The 25,577-nt window shown below is 48.4% G+C and overlaps 4 protein-coding genes and 1 long non-coding RNA gene across 7 annotated transcripts in view; 3 read left to right on the top strand and 2 right to left on the bottom strand.

Moving 5' to 3' along the window:
- LOC120893675 overlaps positions 1 to 16,982 on the top strand; it is a 41,349-nt gene extending 24,367 nt beyond the window's left edge. For 2 of the 3 annotated variants that reach the window (XM_040295696.1, XM_040295697.1), the window contains exons 3-5: positions 13,560 to 14,234; positions 14,407 to 15,805; positions 15,891 to 16,982. In XM_040295696.1, the coding sequence (XP_040151630.1) occupies positions 13,560 to 14,234; positions 14,407 to 15,805; positions 15,891 to 16,743 (2,927 nt within the window). In that variant the 3' untranslated portion in view covers positions 16,744 to 16,982. The remainder of the gene's footprint in view (positions 1 to 13,559; positions 14,235 to 14,406; positions 15,806 to 15,890) is intronic. The other variant, XM_040295698.1, reaches the window with a different exon arrangement.
- Positions 506 to 18,826, bottom strand: LOC120893679. The gene is made up of 4 exons (XR_005738146.1): positions 18,737 to 18,826; positions 16,712 to 16,871; positions 16,461 to 16,625; positions 506 to 799 (listed from the first exon to the last, which is right to left on the bottom strand). It is a non-coding gene; the product is annotated as an uncharacterized LOC120893679 (long non-coding RNA).
- Positions 17,726 to 19,317, top strand: LOC120893677. Its single transcript, XM_040295700.1, has 3 exons — positions 17,726 to 17,861; positions 17,937 to 18,403; positions 19,057 to 19,317. Exons 1-3 carry the CDS (start codon positions 17,788 to 17,790, stop codon positions 19,185 to 19,187), a joined length of 672 nt encoding a protein of 223 aa, XP_040151634.1. The 5' UTR covers positions 17,726 to 17,787; the 3' UTR covers positions 19,188 to 19,317.
- LOC120893676 (probable nucleoporin Nup54) lies at positions 19,258 to 23,600 on the bottom strand. Its single transcript, XM_040295699.1, has 4 exons — positions 23,386 to 23,600; positions 20,428 to 21,352; positions 19,958 to 20,348; positions 19,258 to 19,883 (listed from the first exon to the last, which is right to left on the bottom strand). The coding sequence occupies exons 1-4, from the start codon at positions 23,441 to 23,443 to the stop codon at positions 19,371 to 19,373; spliced, it is 1,887 nt and encodes a 628-aa protein (XP_040151633.1). The 5' UTR covers positions 23,444 to 23,600; the 3' UTR covers positions 19,258 to 19,370.
- Positions 21,550 to 23,307, top strand: LOC120893678. The gene is made up of 3 exons (XM_040295701.1): positions 21,550 to 22,667; positions 22,740 to 22,887; positions 22,970 to 23,307. The coding sequence occupies exons 1-3, from the start codon at positions 22,484 to 22,486 to the stop codon at positions 23,139 to 23,141; spliced, it is 504 nt and encodes a 167-aa protein (XP_040151635.1). The 5' UTR covers positions 21,550 to 22,483; the 3' UTR covers positions 23,142 to 23,307.
- Positions 23,601 to 25,577: the final 1,977 nt, after the last annotated feature.

The raw sequence follows: 25,577 nt of genomic DNA on the forward strand, positions 1-25,577 counted from the left end.
CACATATACACAGCAACGAATGCTTTTGCTAAGCTTCGGAAGGCCAGGGAGAAAAATGTTCGTCGATCGAATCGAAGTTGAGCCAGCCGACAGTCTCGGCACGGAAGAATAGGGTGCGTGGAGGGGTTTAAAAAAATCTAATCTCATCAGAATTGGATGAGCAAGCACAAAACAAAAAGCAAAAAAGGCACGAGAGTGAAAGAAAAAGACGCCCAAAAAAGAACCTCACAGATGGGACACCAAAAGTGGACACACAGTTGCGCTGAGTTGGAGGAGGCTGGTGGGTGGCTTGGGTGGCACGCGGTGAAGATTGTTTTCGTTTGTTGTTTCGATTTCATTTTTCTAGCACCGCGGACGCACAAGCAGCGAGGAGAGACACGCTAGAGCCCTTTTTTTGCCTGCCCATCTCTCCCAACTGTATCGAGGGTTGGCTTTCTTGGCTTACGAAATAGCCACGCCACGGTGAACGATCCACCCGGATTAAAGGTGGACAGGCTACACCGAATCATCGGGCAGGATCGGGTTTAATCTTTTGTTTTAGTTGCCGTGGTCTGGGGGCGGTTGAGGGTAAGGTTGTTATGCTGCTGCGGGAGCGTTTGCCTATGGCCCGGGTTTCGTTTCACTCCTCACTGTTATGCTGCCGTACCGGCGTTGACATGAAATGGGACAGATCGAGTGACGTAGATACCGGCGATAGCGCTCATTGCATACGCTTTGTTGGTCGTCTCTAGACAGCAGAGTTGGTTGGATGTTGAACGAGTGGCCGTTGTGTTTGATGCTGTCTAGCAACAGGTGGATTCTGGTTGAAAGAAGACAATGAAGAGATGAAATAATCAAAAATGTGGTAAACATTATTCTCTTTTAAGGGAGAAAAGCTCATCTTTTTAAGATTTTAAAGCCTTAAAATAGAGTAAAAAATTTCCGTAAAAATAACGTAACGACCAACTACCAAACGTTGCCTCAAAGAGTGAATCCTTTTGCAGCGCTGTATGTGTGGCTGCTGGCCCGCCCGCTGCTTTGTTGACAGCAGCATAACGCGATGCTCTTCGAATCGTTTCGCTCTCTCAGTTCGTCACCTCATTCCCACTAAATCGGACGTTTCTTTCTGCGCTGTGACGGCACGGTACCACATTTATGTTGCTATGCTCTCGTCTCGCTACTAAGAGCACGAAGCGAAAGAGAGCAATGCTCTCCCGTGCGGCACGGAGAGCACAGCAGCATCCATTAGGATTCCGGGTCGGATGAAGCACGCGCGAGATAACACACGAAGCCGCGCGTGTTTTGGGATGAGAGTGCACAGCATGCCGGGAGAGATGAAATGGAACGAACGAACAAAACCTCAGGTGTAATCGGATACAGCCAACAGCGGACAGGGCCCCGGGAACGCGGGACGACGTCGTCGTCGTCGTCATCCTCGGCGACCGGTGCGACGGAGGCAGATCAGTGAAAAGCGAAGCCCAACCCGAAGTCAGTTTGTGGCAAAGCGCTGTAGCGGGTGGATTGCACTGTGTGACGGAGATCTCGGAGCAAAAACCCGTCCCGTCCGCCGGAGCTTACGCAAAAAGGTTGCGTCGCGAGTGTTTCAACCGCGAGTGTTGGTGTGAGGTTTTGTTTTTGGTGTGTGCTGGATGTTTAAGGATACACGATTGTGCCATTGCTCAAACAATGCTGTTGATGCTGTGTGATCGGTTAGTTTAAGCGAGGTTCGTTTCTTTACCCAGCGTTTAAGTCTTTTGATTAATTTGTTAGTTCCAAACAATTGACAAGTGTGACAAGAAATTAAACAAAAAAAAAATGTAACTAAACAATCAAATTCCAATAATTTCCAACAAGATACAATTTCGTTCGCATCTTCCTTGAATTTCGTTGTGCCGTTTGGACAAAAAGGGATATCAAAATTCTTCTGCAATCGAACCTTGGTTTGTGTGTGTGTGTGTGCCAAACAAAACGCGCGGGCAAACCGCGTTCTTAGAAGACCTTGACGGCTCGAAAGGTGCTCGAGGCGATACAGTTGGAAGCCTTATAGCATAGGGCCTCGGAAAGGAATTTCGACGCGCGAGGAGTCGCGAGGATCGATCGCGCCGTCGCGCCCGTTGCCAATTGGTTCGGCTGATTTTGGGGGGGGGGGGGGTGCCTCGACGCGTTCGACGGGTTAGGTTGAGCATACAAGAAAAAGAAGGAAAAAATGCCCACAACCACATTAGGAAGGGAATAGAACATAAAAAGGCAGCCGAAGGAATGGGTTTCGCTGTCGTTGGGCACCACAGCCTGACCGTGGCGCGGTTAGGCTAGACGGTACGAGCAAACATTCTTCATCACTAAACGAGCGAATCGTCCAGTTTCGTTGCGTAAAGTTTGGTCAAGCTTTTGAGGAGGGGGATGCGCTGTTGGACATGTGTGTGTCTGTGTGCGCGCACACAGACAGACAGAAACAGAAAAATCCAATCAGATCCAGTCGGCTTGAGATTGGGAGCATAATGGAAGAGTGAAAATTAAAAGTTTCACCCCGGTGGGTTTGTAAGTGGATAGAAGCATAGAACCACCACACAGTGAAGGTAACAACAGTAGCAAAGTAGCAGCATAAAAAGCAGTATATGAAAAGAAACACAGCGATAAAATGCGTAAAATTGAAATTTAAACCAAACGCGATCTTTGTGTGATCGTTATCAGGGAAGCATCGCGATCGTCCACAACGAAACGAGTGTGCCACAAGCACAGCAACACATAGCAGCGGAATGCGTTTGGTGTAAAAAATAACTCCAATTCACAGATAACAGAAGAAACAAGCGAGCGAGATAAAAATATGAAACCTTCCGAAAAATGACAAAGTGTCAGTGGAGTGTGCAAAAACCCCAACACGAGAAAAACGCCAACAAACTATGCGCTCGGAATGAATGAAATCGTAAAACGGTGAATATCTCTCCCTTTTGGGCAGTTGTGCACGCCCGTCCGCCGACGACATGATTGAAATTGTTCTGCCCGGTTCGGGGGTTGCGCTTTGACACTCGTTTCGCTGCACAGCGCGCCCGGAGGGGGCGCGTACCGCCGCATACTTTGTGGGGCTGCATGATTGCACCGTGGACAGGTGAAGAAGATATTACAGCAGCAAGCCGAGCCGAGGTGTGGTTCGGTCCCGACGTTCGTGCCTGACGTGCCTGACATGACGTTCGTCGTGTGTGATGTGTCTCGATCGATAATTGAAGTATGTCGTTAGCGTGTCAATTTTGATTGTGATTGTCCGTGTGTCTGCGGGGAAAGAAGGTCAGTTTTTGTGGGTCGGAAATTTTGTGTGTTTTTTTTGTTTGCGTGTGCCATCTTCAAGGACGACCAGTTTGGACCAGCCAAGCCAAAACAAAATAATACGGAAACAACCATTTCCCTGCCGGGTTTGGCTTTAAAGTGGTAAGCAAATGATCGGAGCTTTTGTATCTGTGCGTGTGAAATTGTTGCAAAGACTTTGCTTGTAGAGCTGATTAGGAATCGATTCTTTGTCTTTGGTTTGTCATTAGTAAATTAAAGCGTGCCCATTGAATTGAGGACTAATGAGTTAATTCAAACCGTAAAACAAAACGGAAACTTGAGATGAGGTTCGATAACTTATCTTGTCACATTAAATTCCAACCGTTTATCGCTGCACAATAGCTGTTACTCCCCGCTCCCTCGGGAAGCGCTGTTGGGGACGAATAAATCAAACCCACGCTTCAGTTCGGAGCTGTCTTTGGTGCTGCCCTGCCAGAAAACTCCTAACGAGCTGCGATGCAAACAAATGTTAGAGTATGAATTTCAATCCCCAAAAGCACCCATTTAGTGTGTTCTTTTTGTTTGTACGAATGCTTAAAACAACGCACAAGCTATTATGCTTTCTGTTCTTAGGCTTGTCGTTTTAATATACGATGGGTTGTTTGTTTTGTGTCCATTTGTGCCATTTCTTGTTATGGATAGTAGCGGACGGGTAGATATCTGTAACGCAAAACAGTTAGAATTGTTTAGCAGACAATAAATGGCGACATAATGTTCGCTTTAATAAGGCTATCCGAACGGTTGGTTGGCTCTCGTTTGGTACGCACCATTGTGAAACATGTTGATGGAAATATTAGCAGCTAAGAGTCGCTGGAAACAGAACGTTGAGCAAGCGTAGAGCGAAAGAGTTTCGTTTGGTGTCAAAATAAACCAACTATCTTTGAGCTCTGTTGCTAAACCTTCGAGTAAAGTTGCCCAATAAGTCGGTTGGTGAAATGAAGATTTACGGAATTAAAAGTGAATCGACTTAACCGCTTTTCGGCTATCGTTACGCCCCCCCAGAAGGTCTTGCAGCAAGCGAGCAATGTTGCATTTTTCATGAGCAAGCATGAGGATAGTGGTATTTCCGTGAGGCAGTGAACCGAAGCCAAGCCAACTGGCCGAATCTTTACAACGTGAGCCGGGTCATTCCACCTTGGATGAAGCGTCAACGTGTGAACGTGCGTCTAAATCAGCCATCGAAGACAGAGGCTTGCGTGTACTCTCTAGCGATGAAGAAGGATTTTACTTTTTAATGCTTAGAAAAAGGGGAAGAAAAAAGTGGCAGATTGAGAGAGGGAAAGATTGAGGTGTGTTTTTGTGTGGTGATAGAACTTGGCGGAGAACTAACAAGTGTAAAGAATGGGAGAAAATAGGGTTTGGTGCAGTCAGGTATTCATATGGACCCCACCATGAGGAAGAGTTTGTGGAGATCGCTATCACGCGGGGTAGTTTGTCGGTAATTTATTAAGGTCCTAAGATGAGCAGGACTGGTCAACGATGAGTAGAAGCTCATAATTTGTGTGAAATCTGTTATCCGATTCATTAGGAGCTAACAAGAACGCTATGAATGTCATTTGAAATGGAGAGTGACATCCGCCAGCAAGCAGCAGACCTGAGAAACTATTTTCCCCACACAAAAAAACAACCCCGGTGACAAATTTGATCAACACAATCATCCCCAAAACGGTGGCATTTAATGGTGGGAAGAGAAAACACTGCACACTTAAAAACTAATTCATTACGACGTGCCTAAGAGTAAGTTGCAACTACGCTGCGTGCTGCTGCTTATGGTACGGCGTCTTACCTCCCCAAAAATAAGCATCCAAACATTAAATCACAACCCCCTGTTTTTCGGTATGACAACAGCCCGCGTTCACAAATTAGCCGCGTGCGGTTTAATTAGCTCCGCAAGCGGTCCCACTGGAGCACAGAATTTACGACGAATTGTTGTCAACGAGCGAAAGGGAAACTTGTTTTGCAACCATGCGAGAGACTTGTGGCATGGCATGTTGGGGTCAATTTTCCCACCAGGCAGGGCAGAAGATGAGGATGCTGCGACCCGAGATGTGGTGGTTTGTTGCTTTCGCTTTTATTTACAAATCATTCACTCTGCCGCGCGTCTCGCCGGCGTTTGACCATTCGAAATGAATTCGCTCTGCGAATGAAAGGTGTAACGAGCGGAATGGATATGTTGCGTTCCATTAGCATGGTCAGCAAAGGCGAGGACAGCGAGAAGAAGAAATTGTGTACAAGAAATGCCGGGACGAAAAAGCGCGCGATCATCGCTCGCGGACCGGCAGCATCCGCAAGAGTTGGCTTTGGAGTCAGAATTTATACACCGAGAAGGGAGAATGTCTAACAAAAAGGCACAAACTCGTAATCGAAAGACCGCGCGCGCGCTCGCGAGAATGGGAATGGGCGAAAAGATCGTTCCGGGCGATACGGGGCAAACACTGGTCGACGGGCGCGCGCGCTCGCACACAGTCTTTCCTGGCAAGGAAATGAAGCACACGTTCGTTCCGCCCTCCAAGTCGGAAAGCACCGAAAGAAATATTTAAAAGCGGCACGCGAATTTCACATATTTCTTGCGGAGCTGTGGTAAGGTTTGTGCGTGTAGGTTCCGTAACCGTCTGGGCGTAACCGAGCCCCGGGATGAAGATTCCGTCTCGGATTCCCCCGGAGCAGTGCGGGCGAATGACGCGACGGCTTTGCATCTTGGCGAGAGCAAAGGAAAGGGTGTCCATGTGGCATGTGGGTTTGGTGTGGTGCAAATATTTAGCCTCTGGTAGGTAGGTAGGAGGTAGTCCGTCTGATGTGGGTCCTGCACCGTAAGCGGGTGTCGCTAATCTGGGCATCTTCTCGCCCGAGGGCGAATCTGCGCGAGATATGGTTTTGTAAGCGGTGTGTATACCTTTTTTAAACAGACGTTTTCGTAGCCGCAGAGTGTGCTTTCTGTGGTGTCCTCGCGCTTGAGGATTATCTAATTCTTGGCACGGTTGTTTTATTTGGCGCGAAGAAGAGTCAGCGCGATATGGAACGTACGGAGATGCTAAGAGGCGGTGTATACATTTTTATGAGTTTGAACACCGCAGGCCAATTTTTGCGAAAGGTTTGACGATGCGGAACATCTCCACCAGTTTGTCGGTTTCAGTTGTGATGTAATGTGTGTGTGTGTTGGATCAGCTTGGCAAGATATGTTTTCACCTGTGGATCACGTTGTTTGGTCGATGAAACAAGATATTTTCTTGTATTAATATTCACGTAACATTGTTAGTATTATTTGCGTAAGCGTCAGACGTCACCACAGAAGTTCCAAGCATTTAATCAGTTTGTTATCAGTTTCAGTAGTTGCTTATACACCTCACAATATCTAGTATTTAGATTGTTCAGAAATTAAAAGATCACTCTTTTCAGTCAATTGACTCAATGTAGATGACTCACCAGAAGTATTCAACTCTTGCATCTTGCATCTCACTCAGAGTTAGGTTTGATAAAATTGTTCTTTTTTAAATAATTTAACTCTCTGTTTCGTTTTCCCGCAGAGCCTTCGCTAAATTACGTTTATGTCCTCATAGTTTTCACACTCTTGTTTATATGTCTATGGGTAGTTCTCATCCACTTCTAAGAACTGATAAAACTGACCAGTTCTTACTTCTTATCTTTACTCCAAGCAAATTGAGTGAACTGCACTGAGAATTAGATTGGGTTGAATCCCGAAATAGCAGTCTAATTGTTCGGACTTAGATGGCTTTTTACATACTGGCAAGATTCAACACATTCCCTCAGGACACAGTGCTCTAATTCGAGTTGAATTAATATGGCAGTGTCCATAAAAAAATCTTCGTAATTTTGTTTACCTTATAATGTTGAATTGCGAAATTGGAAAGCAAGAATAATATTAAAGGAAAATTGTTTTTGGTATCTTCTATCAACTTTCATGTGTTGGTTAGATGGTCTTATATGTTATATCTCCATTTAGCACCATTTAGCTAATATCCGTGCCTTTTCCCTCCACCCAGTGACTTAGCCATCGCACCTTTTTGTTTGATTAACTTCATACATACACAGATATAAGTGATGCGTAATACCTTTGCTAGGCTTACGACTAATCGTCCACAGTACAAACAAGGCAAGCTGAGCGGATGTTTGCAAATTTGCAGCACAGAAAAGGGAATCTCCGACATTGTACAGCGCGCTTTGGCAGCAATGCCGACAATCCGCCATTCCAAAGCCAAATAGGACGGGCGATAAACATGGTCATGTCACCATTGCTCCAAAGCCGATGCAACCGGGGTGTAATTGTGCGTGAAATCCATCCCCCTCCCCCCACCCCAAGGCTCGCATGCTGTCATGCTCTCAACATCGGAAGCCATAGTTATACCGAATTCGAAAAGTAAAAAGCAAACAAAAAACACACAACCATCATTAGAACAAATGTACCAACAAATGCCACCTTCTAGCACGTCTTCTTTCCCTTCGGGCCATTAAGCATTAATTTCCTTTTGCGGTTTGATGATCACACCGTAGCCTCGTCGCCCCTTCTTCACCGATTGCGCGCAACATCATCTCCAGATCAAGAATGGAACCGGCCGGCATGCTCGCAAGGCACCACGATGCACTGTAAACAGTTCCCGGCCCAGACAGTACGGCAGCGGATGGACATATGCATGTGTACTTGTAGTGCGTGTGTGCATGTTTGTGCAGGACGGCAAAGGGCAAACTAACTACGGAGGGAAAAAAGAGTGATATTAAAACGTAAACCCCACAAACATCAAGAAACCGGTTGCCCGGATGCTGCTGCTGCTGCTGCTGATCGTCCACTACGATGTATTTGAGGCGGACATTTTCTTCCTGCGTATTTTGTTTTGCGACGATCATGCATAGCCCCAAAACCCCCGCAAGATAACACACACGAGGTTCCACCCTATACCCCGAATTGGAACAACCTCACGCGCCTGTACACTATCGGTGTGTGTTAATGGGGAGGAAGGAACCGCCCGAGAAGGGTTTAACTCGAGCACGGCGTGTCCACCGGGCGTGTTTTTTTCCGTTCCGACGCAACGGGTGCAAAGCACAGGGGGCACACACACACACACACACACACACACACACACACACACACACACACACATGTGTTTGCGATGAGCGATATATGTGTATTTTGTCTAGGCCGGTTTCCGTCCGTTCCCTGTGTGAGGAGTTGCTTCGCTTCACTCCTCCTGCCGAGAGCAGTGGCTCGGATTTCATAATGTCGATTTTCCATAAATTAACATGCACATTAGATACGGCATTTTATGATTGGTCGGTCTCGTTGTCGGTGCGATTTATTGGGCTGAAACCACGGGACGGCCCCGCGATCGAGTCGTTTGCCTGCGAACGTCTGCGAAGGAGGCTTTCTCACCTCGCGGTTTCCCGTGTCCTAACGCTCTGGAGGAAGCCGCCGTCTAAGTCGAGGATGAAAGTAGATGGTTCACGCTGCCGCGCTGCCCGGGAACGCTTTCGGCCGTACGGTTGCGCACCTCTGAACTTTACACAGACAATGTGCCGACACAACCTGTGCCCGATGGTGTACGATCGTACGTGTGTGCGGTTTGGAAAATGCAACTCAACCGCCTCTGTCTGCGCCACCATGCGCGTTTCCCCTATCGCAGCTGGAATGTAAGCAGGAACCTTCCTTCCTGTACCTTCGTTGGCTGCGGCACCGTTGCAGCATGGAAAAATGGAAGTTATGCTGTGGCAAAGCAGACATCGGCGCAATCGGCTACTTTGCGCGGACGTAGTGCGGCTTCCTATTGCATCCCTTTCACCCCCCTTGCTATGCTATTGCAGCAGAAGGGAAAGTGTGGAGGGAAAAGGCCGTGCAGCAGAATGTCGCGAGCGATACGATTAAAATATTTACAGCACTAAAACAAAAAAAAAGCGACCACAACATTAGTGGAGGCGAAGGAGAAAATTGTTCGCAGCTGGAACCGTTCCCTATCAACGACATTTGAGCATGTTTTATGTGTGTGTGTGTGCTCGTGAGCTCGGGAAAATGCATTCGTGTCGGAGGAAGAACACGGTTACCTTTAAAAGCGTGGGTGTTAAAAAAATGGGATGGATTTTCATGCACCTGAAAGCAGAACAACAGGCAGAGTCTTTAAGTACGTTTTTGCTTGTTGAAAAAGTGCAATTGGTTCCAGACATATCATATCATTTCTCGTCCAAATTATAACCATACTTTGCTTAACTTGTTCTGCCTGATTAGTTTTAAGGTTGAAAGAAGATAGTTTAACTGCGGCTATAGATTATTAGATTTGAACCTACAACACACACGTTTTGCGGTTGCAGGTCGGTGCGTTTCGATACGGCTCCACGGAGGCGCACCTAATGTAGCGACGCATTTGCCGTATATAACTGTTCCTGCTAGAAAATAGTTTTGTTGTGTAAATTGATTAGAAAAAAAAAGAAAAAAGGAGCTCAGATAATAGGTTGTTTTAAAGATTCATAGGTAAATTTGAACAACTTAATTTAGTATAAACCCTCAATCCAAAACCAAAAGAGTTCTGTAATACGTTTGGTCCTTCGTACCGGATTAATCACTAATCACAGCTTTGGATCGTTTGAGCTTGAACTAACGCCTGCTTTAATTGCTTGAATTCGATTGAGCAGGTTTGCAAATGACATTGATTTGGGCATCGTTTCTTTACTGGGCAAAACACACCCAACACGAACAATGTACGTGAGAACCCGTGTATCGATGGTGTTCGGTACGTGTCTGCATCAAATTGAGCGATAATGAGACACGCTGCAAGACAATTAATCCTATCCCTCCCGTCTGTCTCGGTGCGATTGCGAAAGTTGTTCCACTTGTCCAAACACACACACACACAGCCGTTGCACTCTCCGGCGAATGTTAATCAAACATCGTTCTGGTTTCCACAACACAGAATAGGGCAGCAGAGAACGGGCTGCCCGTCACCCCCGTGTGCCGTGTCTAGACCGAGGCAGGCCGAATGGAATGCAAGACAGTTTTGACGAGTGCAACCCTCCGCTCGGTGGTCGTCCTGGCCCGCTAGCAGAAGATGTTGCTCCTTGATGCACTGCCACCCGCCCTTTTGCATGTGATGGACACATTAATGAGCGTACGTTTGCAACCGCATTCGAGCTGCCAAGATTACCAAAGTGAAGATGTCTACGAACCGGGACACACGCCGGTACGGCACAGGCACAGGTGAATAGCACGTCCCACACGTCGCACACACTGCATCAATTTGCATCCATTGGCCTTAAGTGCAGCTGTGGGGATGTGGGGAAAGACTGGGATGAGCAAGATGAGCTGATACCGATACACCCCGATACCACAGGCCCGATACCCATAAGGCACTCACAGGGAACGGAGATGGAAAAACGTGATTGCACATACCACCCGACCGACCGACCGAACCGGAACCGGGGATGGATGATATTAAATTCAAATTTACCGAGTTCATTGGATTGCAAGCAGGCCCAGGAACAGACAGCACAGGAGGGGATGTTTTTGGCATCGAGAAGAAAAAGGTGCCGTGAGGGAGAAAGGAGCGTCCACTTTGATTCCTCTCGCTTGGCTACCTGTGTCGGTGGCCAAAACCAAAAGACCCGTTAATGTCGGCCTCCTTCGCCTTGGCGACTGGTGCAGGACGGGATCATCGTTCAAAGGCACGATAATGGAATTCAATTAAACAACCATCGGGATAAATGCTGCAGCTAAAGATCTGTACGGATGAGAAGAACCTGCGATGACCAGCCCGGCCCGGCCACGGGCAAAAGGTACACGACCTTTGACACCGTTCGACGGTCCATCCCGTCCCGTCCCGAGATAGCCGAGACGAGCGAGAGATGTGAACCTGTGAACCGGCGGAGCTTAATCTAGCCGTAGCCGTCTATTGCACCTTTTTATTGCCAGATGGCATACATAGGGGGGCGGGGGAGGGGGGGGAGAGAAGTCCAACAGACAGCCAGGGCAGACGGTCTAGGCTCGACAGGAGGCTCAGAGCTCAGATGGAATTATCGACCGCAAATGCTGTTTGGGTCGGGGCACAAGCGCACACGCTAGAATGGATGTAGTTTTCAGGTTAATTAGTTATTGTGCGATTTATGCATAATTGAGCATCGACACGCACACCAGTGGTGAAGATAGTGGCGGACATGGTACGGGACAATTTGCCGCAAATTGAACCTCGTTTTGGGGAGGAAAATCGCAAACTTTTTGTGCAGCGTTTGTGCGAAATTCATCAAACCCCGTTCAGTATTGAACCACGGAGCAGTGATGTCTGGCACGTGCTTCCACCCCGTTTATGATGGCGCGATACGTCATTAAAACCACACCAACAACAACAACAACAAACGTCTTCCCTTCCCGGTGGGAAAGGTCAGCTTTTGTCTCGATCGGAACCTCGGATCGTCTTGTCGTCACCTCGTGCGCGTCTATTGTTGGCACCAAGACGTTCGTTGGGCCGCACTGGAAAGCGAAAGCTATGCGAACAATTGTTTACACTTGCAATTCCGCGTTTTTGCTTTGCTGCGGCAGGAACGTCAACGCTTTTCTTGCGCTCTATCATCCATCGACATCCAAGCCTCATATCGAAATGGGGCCATGAGAAGGGCGATGGGGAAGTGAGCGACATAATTGCAAAGTGTAAAAGTCGGCTGGAATTCCAATTAAGATAGCACCGACACAGACGTCGGAGGTGCATCACACTGGCAGCACACTTTGTATAATGAGATTAATTTGTGGCAGAGTTTGAAACGGGAAGAAGAGGTCTATGGCGCGCCAATTATTCCTTTGCTAGCTTTGAAGGTTGATACTACTAGCGAGAGTTTTGCCGGCATGATATGGCATTGGAGTTTTATCTTCGGTATCGGGCTGTGCGAAAGCATAAAATTGAAGTACACTTTGACACAGGAAAATAGGCGAAAGTGGTTTAGCTGCAATATTGAGAATTTCTATTGCTTATCACTTCAAAAATGTTGTCTTTGTGTTTTACTGTCCCTGTTGTCAGGTGCTTAATGCCCAAAACATGACAACTAATTAGCTATAGGTCGTAGTATTTGAAGTTTTCAAATCGGTAAGGCCCTAAGTGTGTATCATTCCAGTAATAAGATACATCGGAGTCCGCAATTCATCAGATTTAACGCATGATTGACGAGGACACGTGTTTACAGCTCGCTCTCTGAATCCAAATTACCCTCATACCCTATAGATAGATGTTACCCCTTATAGATGATGAGGTTATTAGCATGCGGACAAGAAAGCCAAACCAAACGATCGTGCTATCATGCGCGGTAATAACGAGTAATTGCGGCGCACTTGTTGAGCACCTCGGTTGAGTGATCATGTTCCAACACAGTCGGGTGGAATGAACACTGATTGGCTTGGAAAGAAGATCTACCCCCAACAGCCAAACCCTTTTCGCTCGTATGAGTGACAACTTTCTAAATAAAGTCGGAGGGGAGATATGAAACAGTTACTGAATGAAGGTTATTAAGGTGTATAATCGTGCGCATAATTACTGTCAGAGTAGGAGGGCATGGAGAGGGCACAGCACGTCGGCGGACTCGTTGGTGTCGTGTTTTCCATAGTGCCCCCGCGGGGGTTTCGAAGCCAATCTTTCGAAGCCAACCGACAATCGGGTGGCACGATCGGCGTGAATCATGCACTTTACTGTCACGGTTTTTCTTTTTTGCAATGTCACATGTTCGTATGCGGGTGATATTTGAGCAGGTTGTAGTAATCGAGTTTTCGGAATGCGTTGAAGGTGTTGCGAACGGTAAATAAAGTGGGCAATAATAAGACATCTTCTCCCGGGGACCACCAAGAATCACTTACCACCCCTTGGGTATCCTCGATTGGGTACGATCGATTGACATCTGTAATATCGAATGCTTCATCATTCGGTGTGTGTGTGTGTGTGTGTGTGAGATTGCGAATTACGGTAAGGCATGTGCAGCAGCGTGGTTGTGCACAAACGGCTGCAGTTATCGGAAGGAATGAGCTTTCGATCTGCCATTCCAAACGGATTCGCTCCTCTCACCGGTTGCCCGCAGCAATAACTTGCGACAAGTTATGGTCCATGCACGCGGGTACCGGTTGGGATGGCACCACCAGTTTGTAAAAAAAAAGCAAAACAAACCTTCGATTACTATCTTAAGCGAAAAGGGCAGCCTCAACCCTCCGGGGACGAAAGAGTGCGAAAGCATACTAACTGGGCGGTTTTGTGTCCCATTTCCTTTTCCGTTTTCCTTCCGCTTTCGTGCAGCAGCGACCGGTAGTAGCAGCGCGGCCCGAACGTCCCACCAACCGAGGGCTGGAACGAGCGAGACCACCGCACCGGGCGCATCAGTAGCGGGCGAGCAGCAGCAGCAGCAGCCGCCGGTCGGCAGTTCTGTGGCCGTTGTTGCAGCGGCCATCGCAGCCGATCGACGTCGACGGCGACATCAGCAGCAACAGCATCAGCAACAGCAGCAGCTGGGCGGACGTAATCTACCATCGCTGCCGGTTCTGCCGCCGAGATCTCGCGGACCGATAAGGGCCCCGGAACCACCGCCACCGTACTGGGCGCACTACGCACACCGACCGGTTCCAGCTGGCGAGAGGATTGGTGGTGCCGCATCCTCCTCCTCACCGTCCACTGCTGCCCACGGTCGTGGTAGTGGTGGGGGTGGTGCACCGGCTGCTGCTGCTGCTACTTCCAGCAGGCACCAGGCAGCCACGACCACCGACGACAGTGACACCAGCAATGACAGGCCCCGCGCTCATCGTGGCAGATCAACGTCCGGTGATAGCTCGTCGATTGGTGCGACCGTACGCAGAGAGGACGGCAGGGGAGGCCCGAGAGGAGGGGGGCCCGAGCGAGCGGAACCCGCTGCCGTACTGCGGCATCGCTACCACGTACCGAACCAGCAGCGGCAGCGCATCAAGGAGCATTTGCTAAGTAAGTACGGCGAAGCAGCCACTTGGGAGACCATCCTCTATTTTCCCAAGAGGCTATTTTCCCGCTACAACCATACATCCGGATCGTTGGCGATGTTGTCTTATTTGCTCTTTTTCTTCTCCCCCCCCCGTTTTGCTTCATCCCCTGTTTCGTATGGCATGGCGCGCGGTAGGTCAGGATGCATTTTGTCCCGATTTGGTGCGAAACTGTAAGAATATTGCGACCGAATCGCCGGAACGTCAACCATCGCCCGCGCCGGTAGAGTACGCCGAGATTGGTGAAGTAGGCCGCGCTCTTGCAGCGGTTGCCATCAACGACGGTGCGTCAACGTCGGCTGGGGGTCGCAGGAAGCAGCAGGAAGACGTCACTGCAGCGTCCAGCACCAACGACGCGCTGCCGTCATCTTCCGCTTCTGGCACGGGTATCGGTGGTGCTGCACCATCGACAGCTACTATGGGTCAAAACTTGAGTATTCGTAGACCAAAGATTTCACTAACATGGGTGCTGCGGGAACAGTCGCGCGAAGGAACTGGAACGGCCGGGAGTGGCCCGACCAATCAGGCTCATCCACAGCAACCGCCAGTGTTACAGAGCATCCCCGGGAAGTGCTCTCCAGCAGGGTCATCGCCGGTAGATAAGACGAGTCAGTGCATATTGGCTGGAAGTGGACATGGAATGGCTGCAGGTGTGCAAAGCACTGCAGGGCAAATCACAACTTCAGGTACAGGTATAGGTGCCGCTCCTCTAGGTCAAACCAATGGACCCACCTCCAATGGAAGTACACTAAATGGGCATACACATCACCATCATCACGTGATCGTGAGGAAAAAGTCTAGAACGCGCAGCAAGGAGCGTCTGTTTAGCGAGAAGTACGTCAGTGATAACAATCTCTCGGAGTACCACAGTGAGAAGTTGCGCTCCGTGGTGCATGCGAACGAGTACACTGCCGCACCGACTGCCACTCCCACAGGTGCTAGCTCCAACCTGTACCGAAAGAGCAACCGCAAGAACAGTGAGCGTTTGAAGAAGAAGGATCGGCTGCTGCTCTACCCGAATGGGACCACCGTGGTGGACGGACCGGTGCATCACAACAACAACAATCAGCACGCGATCAATCTCAACAAGGAGCCGGCAGCGTACGGTGAAGGACTGAAGGAGAAGCTGGCAGTTGCGCTGAAGAATACCTACTCCGAGCCGTCCCTGTACACGACGGTGTCGGAACCGTCGGCCTCTACCAAGCACCGGCATCACAGCAGGCATCATCACAGGCGACGGCGGGAGCGCTACCGTTCGCAGCGGTTCGGGTACGAGATCCAGAACGTGGACGAGTTCCTGTCCAAGTGTTCGCTGTCCTCGCCCGGTAACATACCCGTGGTGCTGTCGTCCGCCGCGACGCTGTATCAGACGCGGCCCGGCAGCTACCAGATCGAGATACCGCTACCACTCGGGATGGTGGTGAACGCGGTGTTCAAGAACCAGAACTGGCTGTACGTGCAGACGCCCCACGCGGAGGAGGGCTATGTGGCGTACGATACCTGTCTACCGCTCGGTATACTGCCATCAAACCAAAGGTAAGTTGTTTGTGTGCTCTCCTCTGTTTTGGATCTCTGCAATGTCTGAATTGTCTATGTGTGTGTGATATTCTTTACAAAACAGATCTTCATCCAGTTCGAAGCCTACCCCTTGCTGGGAGTCGAACAAGGACGTCTTCCCGAAGCCGTGTGGCAATCTGACGGACAGCGAGAAGGAAATACAGCAGCTACGGGGTGGCACGCGCTCTGAGGGTCGCCGAACGCCCCGGCTGAAGCGAAGCAGTGCCAACAGTCGCAGTGCCGTGTCGATCACCGCCTGCAACAGTGAGCGGGATCTCGACTCGCTGTATTTGCGCACGGTAGCGTCCAACCAACCGAAGACGGCCGATGGGCAGGCACAGTACGCGCAGCTGAAGCTTACCTCCAAGGTGCTGAACACGGTCGTTCCTTCGGTCAGGTCGGAGAAGTCTTTGGCAATCGAGCAACTGGAGAAGCTGATCTGCTCCGGTAGTGGCGATTACGTGCATCTGCTGAAGCAGCAGCAGCAACAGTTGCTCTTGAAGCAGCAGCAGTACATCACGCAGCTGCGCCAGCAGCAGCAGCAGCAGCAGCTCTGTAAAGCCGACTCTCCACCATCGATTGGGAAGCCTACCAAAGTTATCAATGGAAGCAATCACTTGCGCATCTCACTTACCGGTACGACCAACGGAAATGGGACGTTATCAGTGCCTGGGAGTGGAGTTTGCACAGCGGGAGCCGCCGCTGCGGCCGCCGTTCGGCAGACACTGCTTGCCATCACGGAGAACTACTGCTCGGATGCGGTTTCGGTGCACAAGGGCGATGTGGTAACGCTGCTCGCCTGCAAGGAGTACCAGGAGAAGGGTTTGAAGAACTACAAGCAGTGGTTTTTCGTGCGGACGCGCGACGGCCACGAGGGATACATACCGGCGGAAGCGGCCGGACATGGGTTTCTGTAATGTCTCTCTGAAGCCGGCAGAAGTTTTTGCAGCGGGAGAGGAGTTTGCCGACTGGTGCGTCTTGGATGCATCTTCAATGTAGACCTGCTTCTGTGCGGGTTAGTCGACTTTAGATAGCGTAAGCGTTACTGTTTAACCAAATGATATTTAAAAGCAGCGTAAAACTTCCATGAAATAAGTGCATGAACGATAATAAATAGTTATCACTCGCCGTGATAAACCATTTCAATTTGAAAGTATCTTGAAGGTTGTTGCCTTATTTTTATGATATCACGATGCCGTCCTCGTTGCTGAATGCGTTCCTTTTGCGCTTATACCAAGCTTCTTACTCTATTCTTTCTTCCTATTGTATTTTTATTCATTTGATCCCGCTATAACTATACTATACTATATATTCTTTGGTTCTTGTTCTTGAATAGGTGAAAGAATTAAAGAAGTTCCACTTCAGATCCTGTCTACGAGATCTGCTTTGGACTTTTTATCAGATAAAGATGTCTAGTTTCAGAATCCTGTTATGGAATCAATCTCTGTCCAATAATTCTTCAATTTCTGGAATGCTATGGCAGTATTTCAAGTACTTTGATATTCAATTTCAATCACAAGTCCAGCATCTGTAGCAGATCTGGTTGCAATTCATGAAAGTTTAATGCACATTACAGGAAATACTGATATGATACAGATGCTCTTGGCCAAACCACGGTTGTTACTCAAAATATGAAAGAAACCTCTGAGGAAAAATAAATCCTTCATTACAAATTCTAGAGTAAGTTATTTGAAAAAAAAAAATTCAAATTTCCTATAACTTCATCGCATTTTCTAGAATGTTTGAGAAGACGGCATTTGACAGTTTGATGGCAACGATCCTTTCAAACAATTGCCCCATGTGCTCCATGGTAACCACGTCGCAGAGCTCCTGCAGAAAACACGTTGCCATGGGTATGTGCTTGGTGTACTCAGTTATAAATAAGCTGCAGGTGTGCAAACAACTCCTAGCATTTTGTCGTTGCTTTCTTCCTGTGCAGATTATGTTTGTAGAAGCTACCGATGGCCGAACCAGTGCGTAGAGAATTAAGGATTTCTCATCCTCCGCTGGAGCCCATCGTTCGTGATGGCAAAATGTAAGTGATTTTCCCTGTGTTCTCTTTTGAAAGCAAGCGTTTAATGTCCAACTTTTCCTCACCCATCCTCTCAAGCCGTGAGCAAATCGAGCTGGAAAGCAAGGGCCGCCGAGAGTATCGGAAAAAGTGGGGCTACATCACGCAACCGGCCACGACCGAGTTCTACGACCTGAAGCGCAACAATCAGAAGCTGCGCGAGATACAGCAGGCCCGCAACCAGAACGTTAGCCTGCGCGAATACGATGGCCACGGGGAGTCGTTTTTCGTCTCGAAGCAGATGTTCAAAACGCTGCTCGATACGTGCCGGTGTGGCCGGAAGCGTACCAACACCCACGCGCTCAAGTGTTTGCAAAAGCCGAAAAACACGTACGAAAAGACGGACGACGAGGAGGAGGACGAGGAGCTGGAGAAGCAGCGCAAGCAGCAGCAGCAGCGTGAAGGGCGCAGAGCGAAGAACGGTTCCGGTGGAAGTGGCCGCGAGGGAGAGGAGGATGTGGAAACCGTCAGCAGCTACATACCGAAGGTGCCAACGTTGAGCTCAGGTATTTTGTGCGATAACGGGGAACTTTTACAAGGGGATGTGGGATAGAAAGTGGAAAAAGGGTCGCACGGATGGGTTGGAATTCTTGGGACAGGATGGCGTATGGGGAATACATTCTGGAGCGCCTGCTCTGCTTGTTATTCTCTGGCACAATTAACCCTTTGTATTTGGAGTAGACACGGATTCTCTGTGCGATTATGTTTTACTGAATTCAAGAAAATCAATCCAAGAATGTAGGACTTTAAACTTAACTCAATATGTGGAAGATTCTAGTGCAGATGCAGAAAATTAGGGGTTTAAAATGGTCCAGAATACTTTAGTACATTCAACTTACCTTAATTTTATTCGTGAGGAACTATTCTTCGGCCAAACTGTTTCTCCAAGTCCTCTAGGTTTCACTTCCATACGTTCCTTTCAACACGACCTCACCGACTGAGGAATTAAGTTTGAGCTGAAATGAAACGAAGGCATCAATGGTTACTTCGATTAGTTTGCCTATACGAATTTCTGGATGAAGTACAACCTGTCAAACGAGAAAATTTAAATTGATGTAATAACTATCACAACTGTTGCTCCTCTCTCTCTCTCTCTCTCTCTCTCTCTCTCTCTCTCTTTCTCTCTCTCTCTCTCTCTCTTTCTCTCTTCTATCTTCAGGTATGTACGGTTGGCCCCAAAACCGTTTTGTAGCGATGGAAAAAACGACTTACTATGTATCACCACGCTACACCATGCCCGGACACCCGATCGTCGACAGCCATCCGTACAATAACATCATTCTTGGGTAGATTACTCTTAACCATCCTAGCCACCGCGCACACACACAAGCACATAATAAAATCGTTCAACACACACGCATGGAGCAATTACGATTTAACATTAATTTTATTCCGCAATAAACGTACATCGAACCAATAAGGAGTTTTGTTTGTCTGTTCTGTTCCAATCTACCTCCACCACCTTCATTCAACCTAGCTCTGCACCAGCTGCGTCATGCCCTCGCTAATGATCTTGAGCGTTTTCATGTCCTTGTGTATCGTGTCGATCAGGAACGAGACCGCCTTCTGCTGCATCGTCAGGAACGATTGCATCTCCTGCGTGGCGTCCTTGTCCAGCGTGTACTCGTTCAGGAAGTTGCCGTGTGCCCACTGGTTCCGCTGCATGCGCATCTGCGACAGCAGCTCGCTCAGCCGGCCCCGGAACTGGGTCGGGGTGGACACGAGCGCGTGCATGTTTTCCAGCTTCGTCCGTATCGCTTCCTCCTCCGGGGACAGCGCCAGCCCAAGCTTGCGCGTACTTTCCTGCTTCACAATGACGCGCAGTATGCGGTGGCTCAGCTCGGCAAAGTTGCGCCGATGCTCCGCTATCTTGGCGGTCGTGTTCATGTGCCGCTGCTTCAGCTCGGCGATCTCTTTCTCCACCTTCGCGAGGTACGAGGCATGGATTTCGGTTTCGTTCTCCTGACACTTGATGCGCCATTTCAGCTGGGAGAGAGAGAGAGACAAAACATTTTCATTATTAATTAGCTTAGCACAATGATAAACAAAACAGCCCTTACATCCTGAAAACCAATCATCGGCACCGGTATGAATCGCTTCGGGTCGGGATTATCCATCTTGGCCTGTTCCCACATGCGCGGATCGATACCCTTGGGCGGATTGTCCAGATACTCCTTCAGCTGGTCCTCCTCCGGCAGCACCAACGCAACGACCGACTCAATGCCGAGCTGGGTAAGCTGCTGCTTTGGCATCGGTTGATTGAGGTAGCTGGCCACTTCGGTGGCCAGCACGCGCTTCACCTCGTTCGAGATGGTTGACTTTTCCTCGATGTAGATAATGACCTGCACCTTCGTGTCGTTGATCGACTTGACGTTCTCCACCACGATCGTAATGTTCGGTTTGTTGCCAAAGATTTGGTTCATGCTGGCAATGAACTGTTGCTGCTGCTCTCTGCAGAAAATGGAAAGAAAAATTAAGCAAAAGCGCAATTGTTAATTCGCTTTCGGGATGGAATGTACCGGACACTTACTTAATCTGTGCCACCGTTTTGTTGATGGTCAAACCCACCAGGCCGGTTTTGTTGTCCCGGCCGGGCAGCTTGCTGTAGCCCATCGTCTTGAACCGGCACAGAAAGTTGGACGGCGTAATCTCGACCGGCGGTGCATTGTGCGAGTAGAACGATTTGCCCGTCCCGAGCATCGCCTGCAGGTAGTTCCATTTCGAAATGACCGTGTCCCGCTCGTCGCCAAAGATGGACACATTGAACACGGACTGGACGAACGCTTCCTCGGGCGAGAGGGCTTGAGCGAGCTGCTGTTGTTGTTGCAGCTGCTGCTGTTGCTGCTGCTGCCCGAACGCTGACTGTCCAAAGTTTAATCCACCGGCGGCCGGCTGGCCAAAAGTCGACGCACCAAACGTGTTGCCAGTGCCGAAGCCACCGAACCCGGTGGCCGTGCTTGCTTGTGGCTGGCTCGCTCCAAGCCCACCGAAGAACGATGGGGCGGAGGTGGTCGCTATCGAACTGCCGAATGGTTGTGCGGTCGCGCCGAACCCACCGAACGCTGGAGCACTCGTGCTGGTGGCAGTGGTGGCTCCAAATCCTCCGAATCCGGTACCAGCGGTCGATGTGGCCGTACCGAATCCACCGAACGCGGGTGTTGCCGCTGTAGCAGTGTTGGTGCCGAACCCGAACGTCGGTGCCGAACTGGCGGGGGTCGCTCCGAATGCCGTCGTCGTTCCACCGGTGGCCCCGCCGAATCCTAGCGTTCCGAAGGCGCCGGTGCCGGTGGTTGCCGTTCCGGGCGCGGCACCGAATGCGGGAGCAGCGGCCGCCGTTGCACCGAACGCGGACGTGGCTGCCGGCTGACCGAAGGCGGACGTTGCACCGGTGGCGGCGGGTGCACCGAAAGCCGGAGTCGACGTTTGTCCACCAAATGAGAAATTGCCAAAAGCCGCTAGCGAAAGAAAACAAAGAAATGGAAAGAAAGACGAAAAACCGATAAAGTTAATAGGATTAGCTGGGTTTGTACTTTGGTACGCTCGTGTTGGACAGCGAGCACAAGCGTATCACGCCGGACACGTGCAGTACCCGTGGACGTGATGGAACAACTCGACCACAAGACGAGCCGCCAGTTCGTATGGCCACGCGATGGTAGGCATGTGCTTCCGGCATGTGCAACTCCTTCGTCGGAAGGCAGAGCTTTGTTTTGAGTGAGGTTTGATTGCCAATTGCAAACAAAAAGTGGAATATTATAGAATAAATCAAGCAAAACATTACAAATAACAGTGCGTCGTCGTCTTCAAGTAAAAATGTGTCCCGTTCTAAGAATTTCCAATATAAATCACAAGCACCGGATGGTATTATGCTAAAGGACCGTATCGTACCCGTCCTTGGCTTAAAAATGTCTTCCTTCAGCGTGGAAAGAACGAACATTCTCGCTTGTAGCCGTAGCCAGATTGTTGCCGACCTGAATACTTTGACTACATATTGAACAGTAAATCGGTCAACTATCAGACGGTGCGCTGCAAAACGGGGAGCGCACTAATTGGATTGCGCGTTTCGTTGTTTATCGAGCAGGACATAAGCATCCCTGGTCAGGTGGCGGCCCCCACCCTCAGGATGTCAAGGAGGCTTTTCAACACAGTGGCGCAATAGTGGTGCTCCCCTCCCAGGTTGCTCCCTTGGATGGAATGACCACGCTTGGCCAAACAATCGGCAATCAGTGGCTTCAGTTAGTGATAGTGTTCGGAAGCGGAAACACTGCGGGTTTCGTTTTAGTGCTTTCCAATAAGTGTCACTGGCTCCCGACAGGGCTCAGGCGTTTTCGGTAGAGAATGTTTGCTTTCTCTTCTACGAAGAGGGTAGCACTGGTTTTGTGCCGTAGTTTGTGCTTCTTTTGTTTTCATCTCTTGCGTGTTGCTTTTTAACTAGTAAAGCAACGTTTTAACGACCTCTTCAAGTGCCCGATACACACACACATACACACACACCAGCGTATAGTGGAATGTGCTTTTATGCTGTGTTTTAACCAAAAGCCAACAGAACAAGTGGAAAGGGGAATCGCGATCGTTCCTGCCTGTTGACCATGTACATTAAATCTGGCCACCGTTTTCTCAGCGATAAAGGTCAAATAATTTTCCCCGGACCACCGACCCGTTCGCCTGCGCTGTACTATCAGACGAGCACCGTGCCCGCGACCACAACCAGCACGACGACCACGATGGCTACCCCGCCCGGAGGTGTTAGTGATGAGAATGGAAACTACATAGGTAGCTTTCGCACGAGAATGGAGCATTTTCGAGAGAGTTTAAGTGTTTTCCTTTGTTTTGCTTCGCTTGCAGTACCCGACATGTGGCAGAGCAAATCGACTACCGGATCGGACATGCTGTCGGATAAGATACAGATGTTCTACATCTACATCACCGTCACGATTACGTCCGTCTTCATTATAGTTGTGCTCGGGATTTTCGGCTACATGTGCTACAAAAGGTAAGAACAGTTGCGTTTGTTGTTAAAGTGATAAAAAAGCCCTAATTGCGGGAATGTTCCTTTTTTCCTGCTACTATCACAGGAAAGGATTCCAAAACATCGATGGCCCACAGTCGCCCATCGAAACTACGCGGCGAAGAAGCAGCACCCACCGATCCACTCGAAGGTACTCGCGTAACATGTCGAAGGAGAGGGAAGCCGCCGCTTCCGCTACTACCACCGAAGACAACCCGGGACAAACGTTGCTTCGGTAAACCAGGCGATAATCATGGGAAGCGATTTTTCTATTTGATCATATTTTTACAACAGGACGGTCGCCTTTTTCGCACAGCAGTTTCGTGCGATGTAAATTATCTAGTTGAGGGACAAATTATACTACTCTAGACGATGCAATAAATTAGTGATATTTTACGCCAAGGAGGACGGTTTTTGTTGATCAAAGCGAAAGAAGCACTCGCCCCCGTTTCCCTGTTCCTGCTGCTGCCCATCAACACTTACGCTTGGCCGGCGTGCTCGTTGAGCCGAGCGCCGATGTGTTTCCAAAGTTGAACGACATGGTACCACAAGCACGGGCGGAGGCAAAGAACACACTTATTGATTTAGCACAACTGGCACAACTGGTACCGTGCAATGCGTTTCTTTTTTGTTAATTTAATTAAATACAGCACAGCGAGGGAGAATTTCCGCGCCGCGTTTCGTTTGGTTGTGTTTACAGTTTTGACAGTTTTGGGCGCCGTTACCGTGCGGCCAGACAGGGTGAAATATCAAGGTGGATAAAAAAGATCAGGTGGTGGAATCTAGACCATTTTGACAGTTGGTCACTTAACGTAAGGTCCCCAGGATTCAAACTTCGTTTACATTTATTTAATTTGTTCATTTAATTTATCTACCACATTTTTTTCGATTAAATATAAATTACAAATATATGTTGAGCTTTAGGAGTTCTTATTAACAATTAACACAGAGTTTGTAGTGTGTTATTTCGTGAAATAATAACATAATTCATTGTGTTTTAGACACGTTTGATGATAAAACTAAGAAATCATTTATTTTTCCTATTTTCACATTTATTCCTCATTGTCAGCGAGTCCAAGGACTGTGTAGGAACGAGGTCAAATAATATAGAACAATTTGAGAAGTAGTCAAAAGTTCGTTATAGGCAGTTTGACATCTAAGGCTGGAAATAGACGAACCGAAATCGTCGCGATACTGTGAAATTCGCGCCTTGTTCATAACAGTTGTAGAACAGTAGAGCTGTCAAATCTTCCGCGCCTCCAATCGCGCCTGCTGTTTCGCAGAGATACCCAACTTCGGTATTGCTGAGATTTTCGCGGTAGCTCGAACCGATTATTTTTACTTTTTCTGGCGGATTTGTGAGAAAACTCGTGTCGAGAAATGAGTTTTGTATTTTATTTTGCATAAACTATGTGAAATAAATAATTTGATTCGCAAATTGATAGAAACATATTTCTTCTTGGCACATTCAATCGTCACCAGACCTCGGATGGTTCCATACACGAACCGCGATTATCTTGCCTATCTGTCAGATTTTATAACATAATTGACAGCTCAAGTCATACGCGATTTTCGCGGTACCACGATGACCTCGGTTCGTCTATTTCCAGCCTAAGAGCCCTTTTCGATTCAAATTTTAAAAGTGATAAAAATGAAAAAACGGTAAACAGGAAAATTCTAAATTGGTTTTTGAATGTTTCAAATGTATTGATGGCTCTTTTAATAATAATGGTTTAAGGGTTTGACCGCAAGGCTACATGAGGTGAAATATACAGCGAAATGAACTATTTGACAGGCGAAATATCTGACAGATTAAGCATCACAGCAACCAGCTGATGTACAATGTAAACAAATAACGTGCACAAAATCGTAACTAAATCCATTGAATAACTTCAATAACCAGTACTTCCCCAAGTGCCACAAATCCACTAAACGACCACTAAACGGCTTCTAAACGACTCAAGTTCTCTACCTAAACGGAATATAGAAAGACTTCGTTTAGCAGACGGCAAACGACTCATGCATTCTAAAAATAACGAAAAAGCTGGTGGCGCTCTCTGTTGGTGGGATACCCCAACCAGTTGAGCTTCATCGCTTGGAGGAGAGCTTTCTCATTTCCTCTGTACTGTTGTATGGTTTCGCATTGAAGTTATGCATCGCTAGAACTAGAACGGCGATATGATTGTTTAAATACTAAACCCCAACCGAAACCACCAGTACTGAAGCAAGTGAGATTTGAGTAATGGTCGTTGGTGTTGATACCCACGTATCTGACCACACGACCATTGATATAGATTTTTGCTCAGAAAGTTAGAAGGCTATATAGGTCATGATAAGATGAAACTTGTCGAAACATATTGCAAGAAAAGGATAGCAATATAATGATGAGTTGTAATACACCATCTATTGATCAAACCAATGAAGCTGTGGAGCTTTCATTTTTTTCTATGGATATTCAATTTTCCAGTCGTTTAAGCTTAATCTGTGGCGCTTGGGATTTCACCTGTCAAGTAGTTCATTTCGCTGTATATTTCACCTCATGTAGCCGCGCGGTGATGAGTTTTCCAGGGCTTTCTGCTGTCAAATGGCATCATAGATGGCCAAACCGATTTTGGATAACCTCGTACATCGTCCTTGAGCGAGACACATGGCAATTTAAGTGAGATTAGAACTCT

Source organism: Anopheles arabiensis, chromosome 2, assembly GCF_016920715.1.
Source record: "Anopheles arabiensis isolate DONGOLA chromosome 2, AaraD3, whole genome shotgun sequence".
NCBI lineage: Eukaryota > Metazoa > Arthropoda > Insecta > Diptera > Culicidae > Anopheles > Anopheles arabiensis.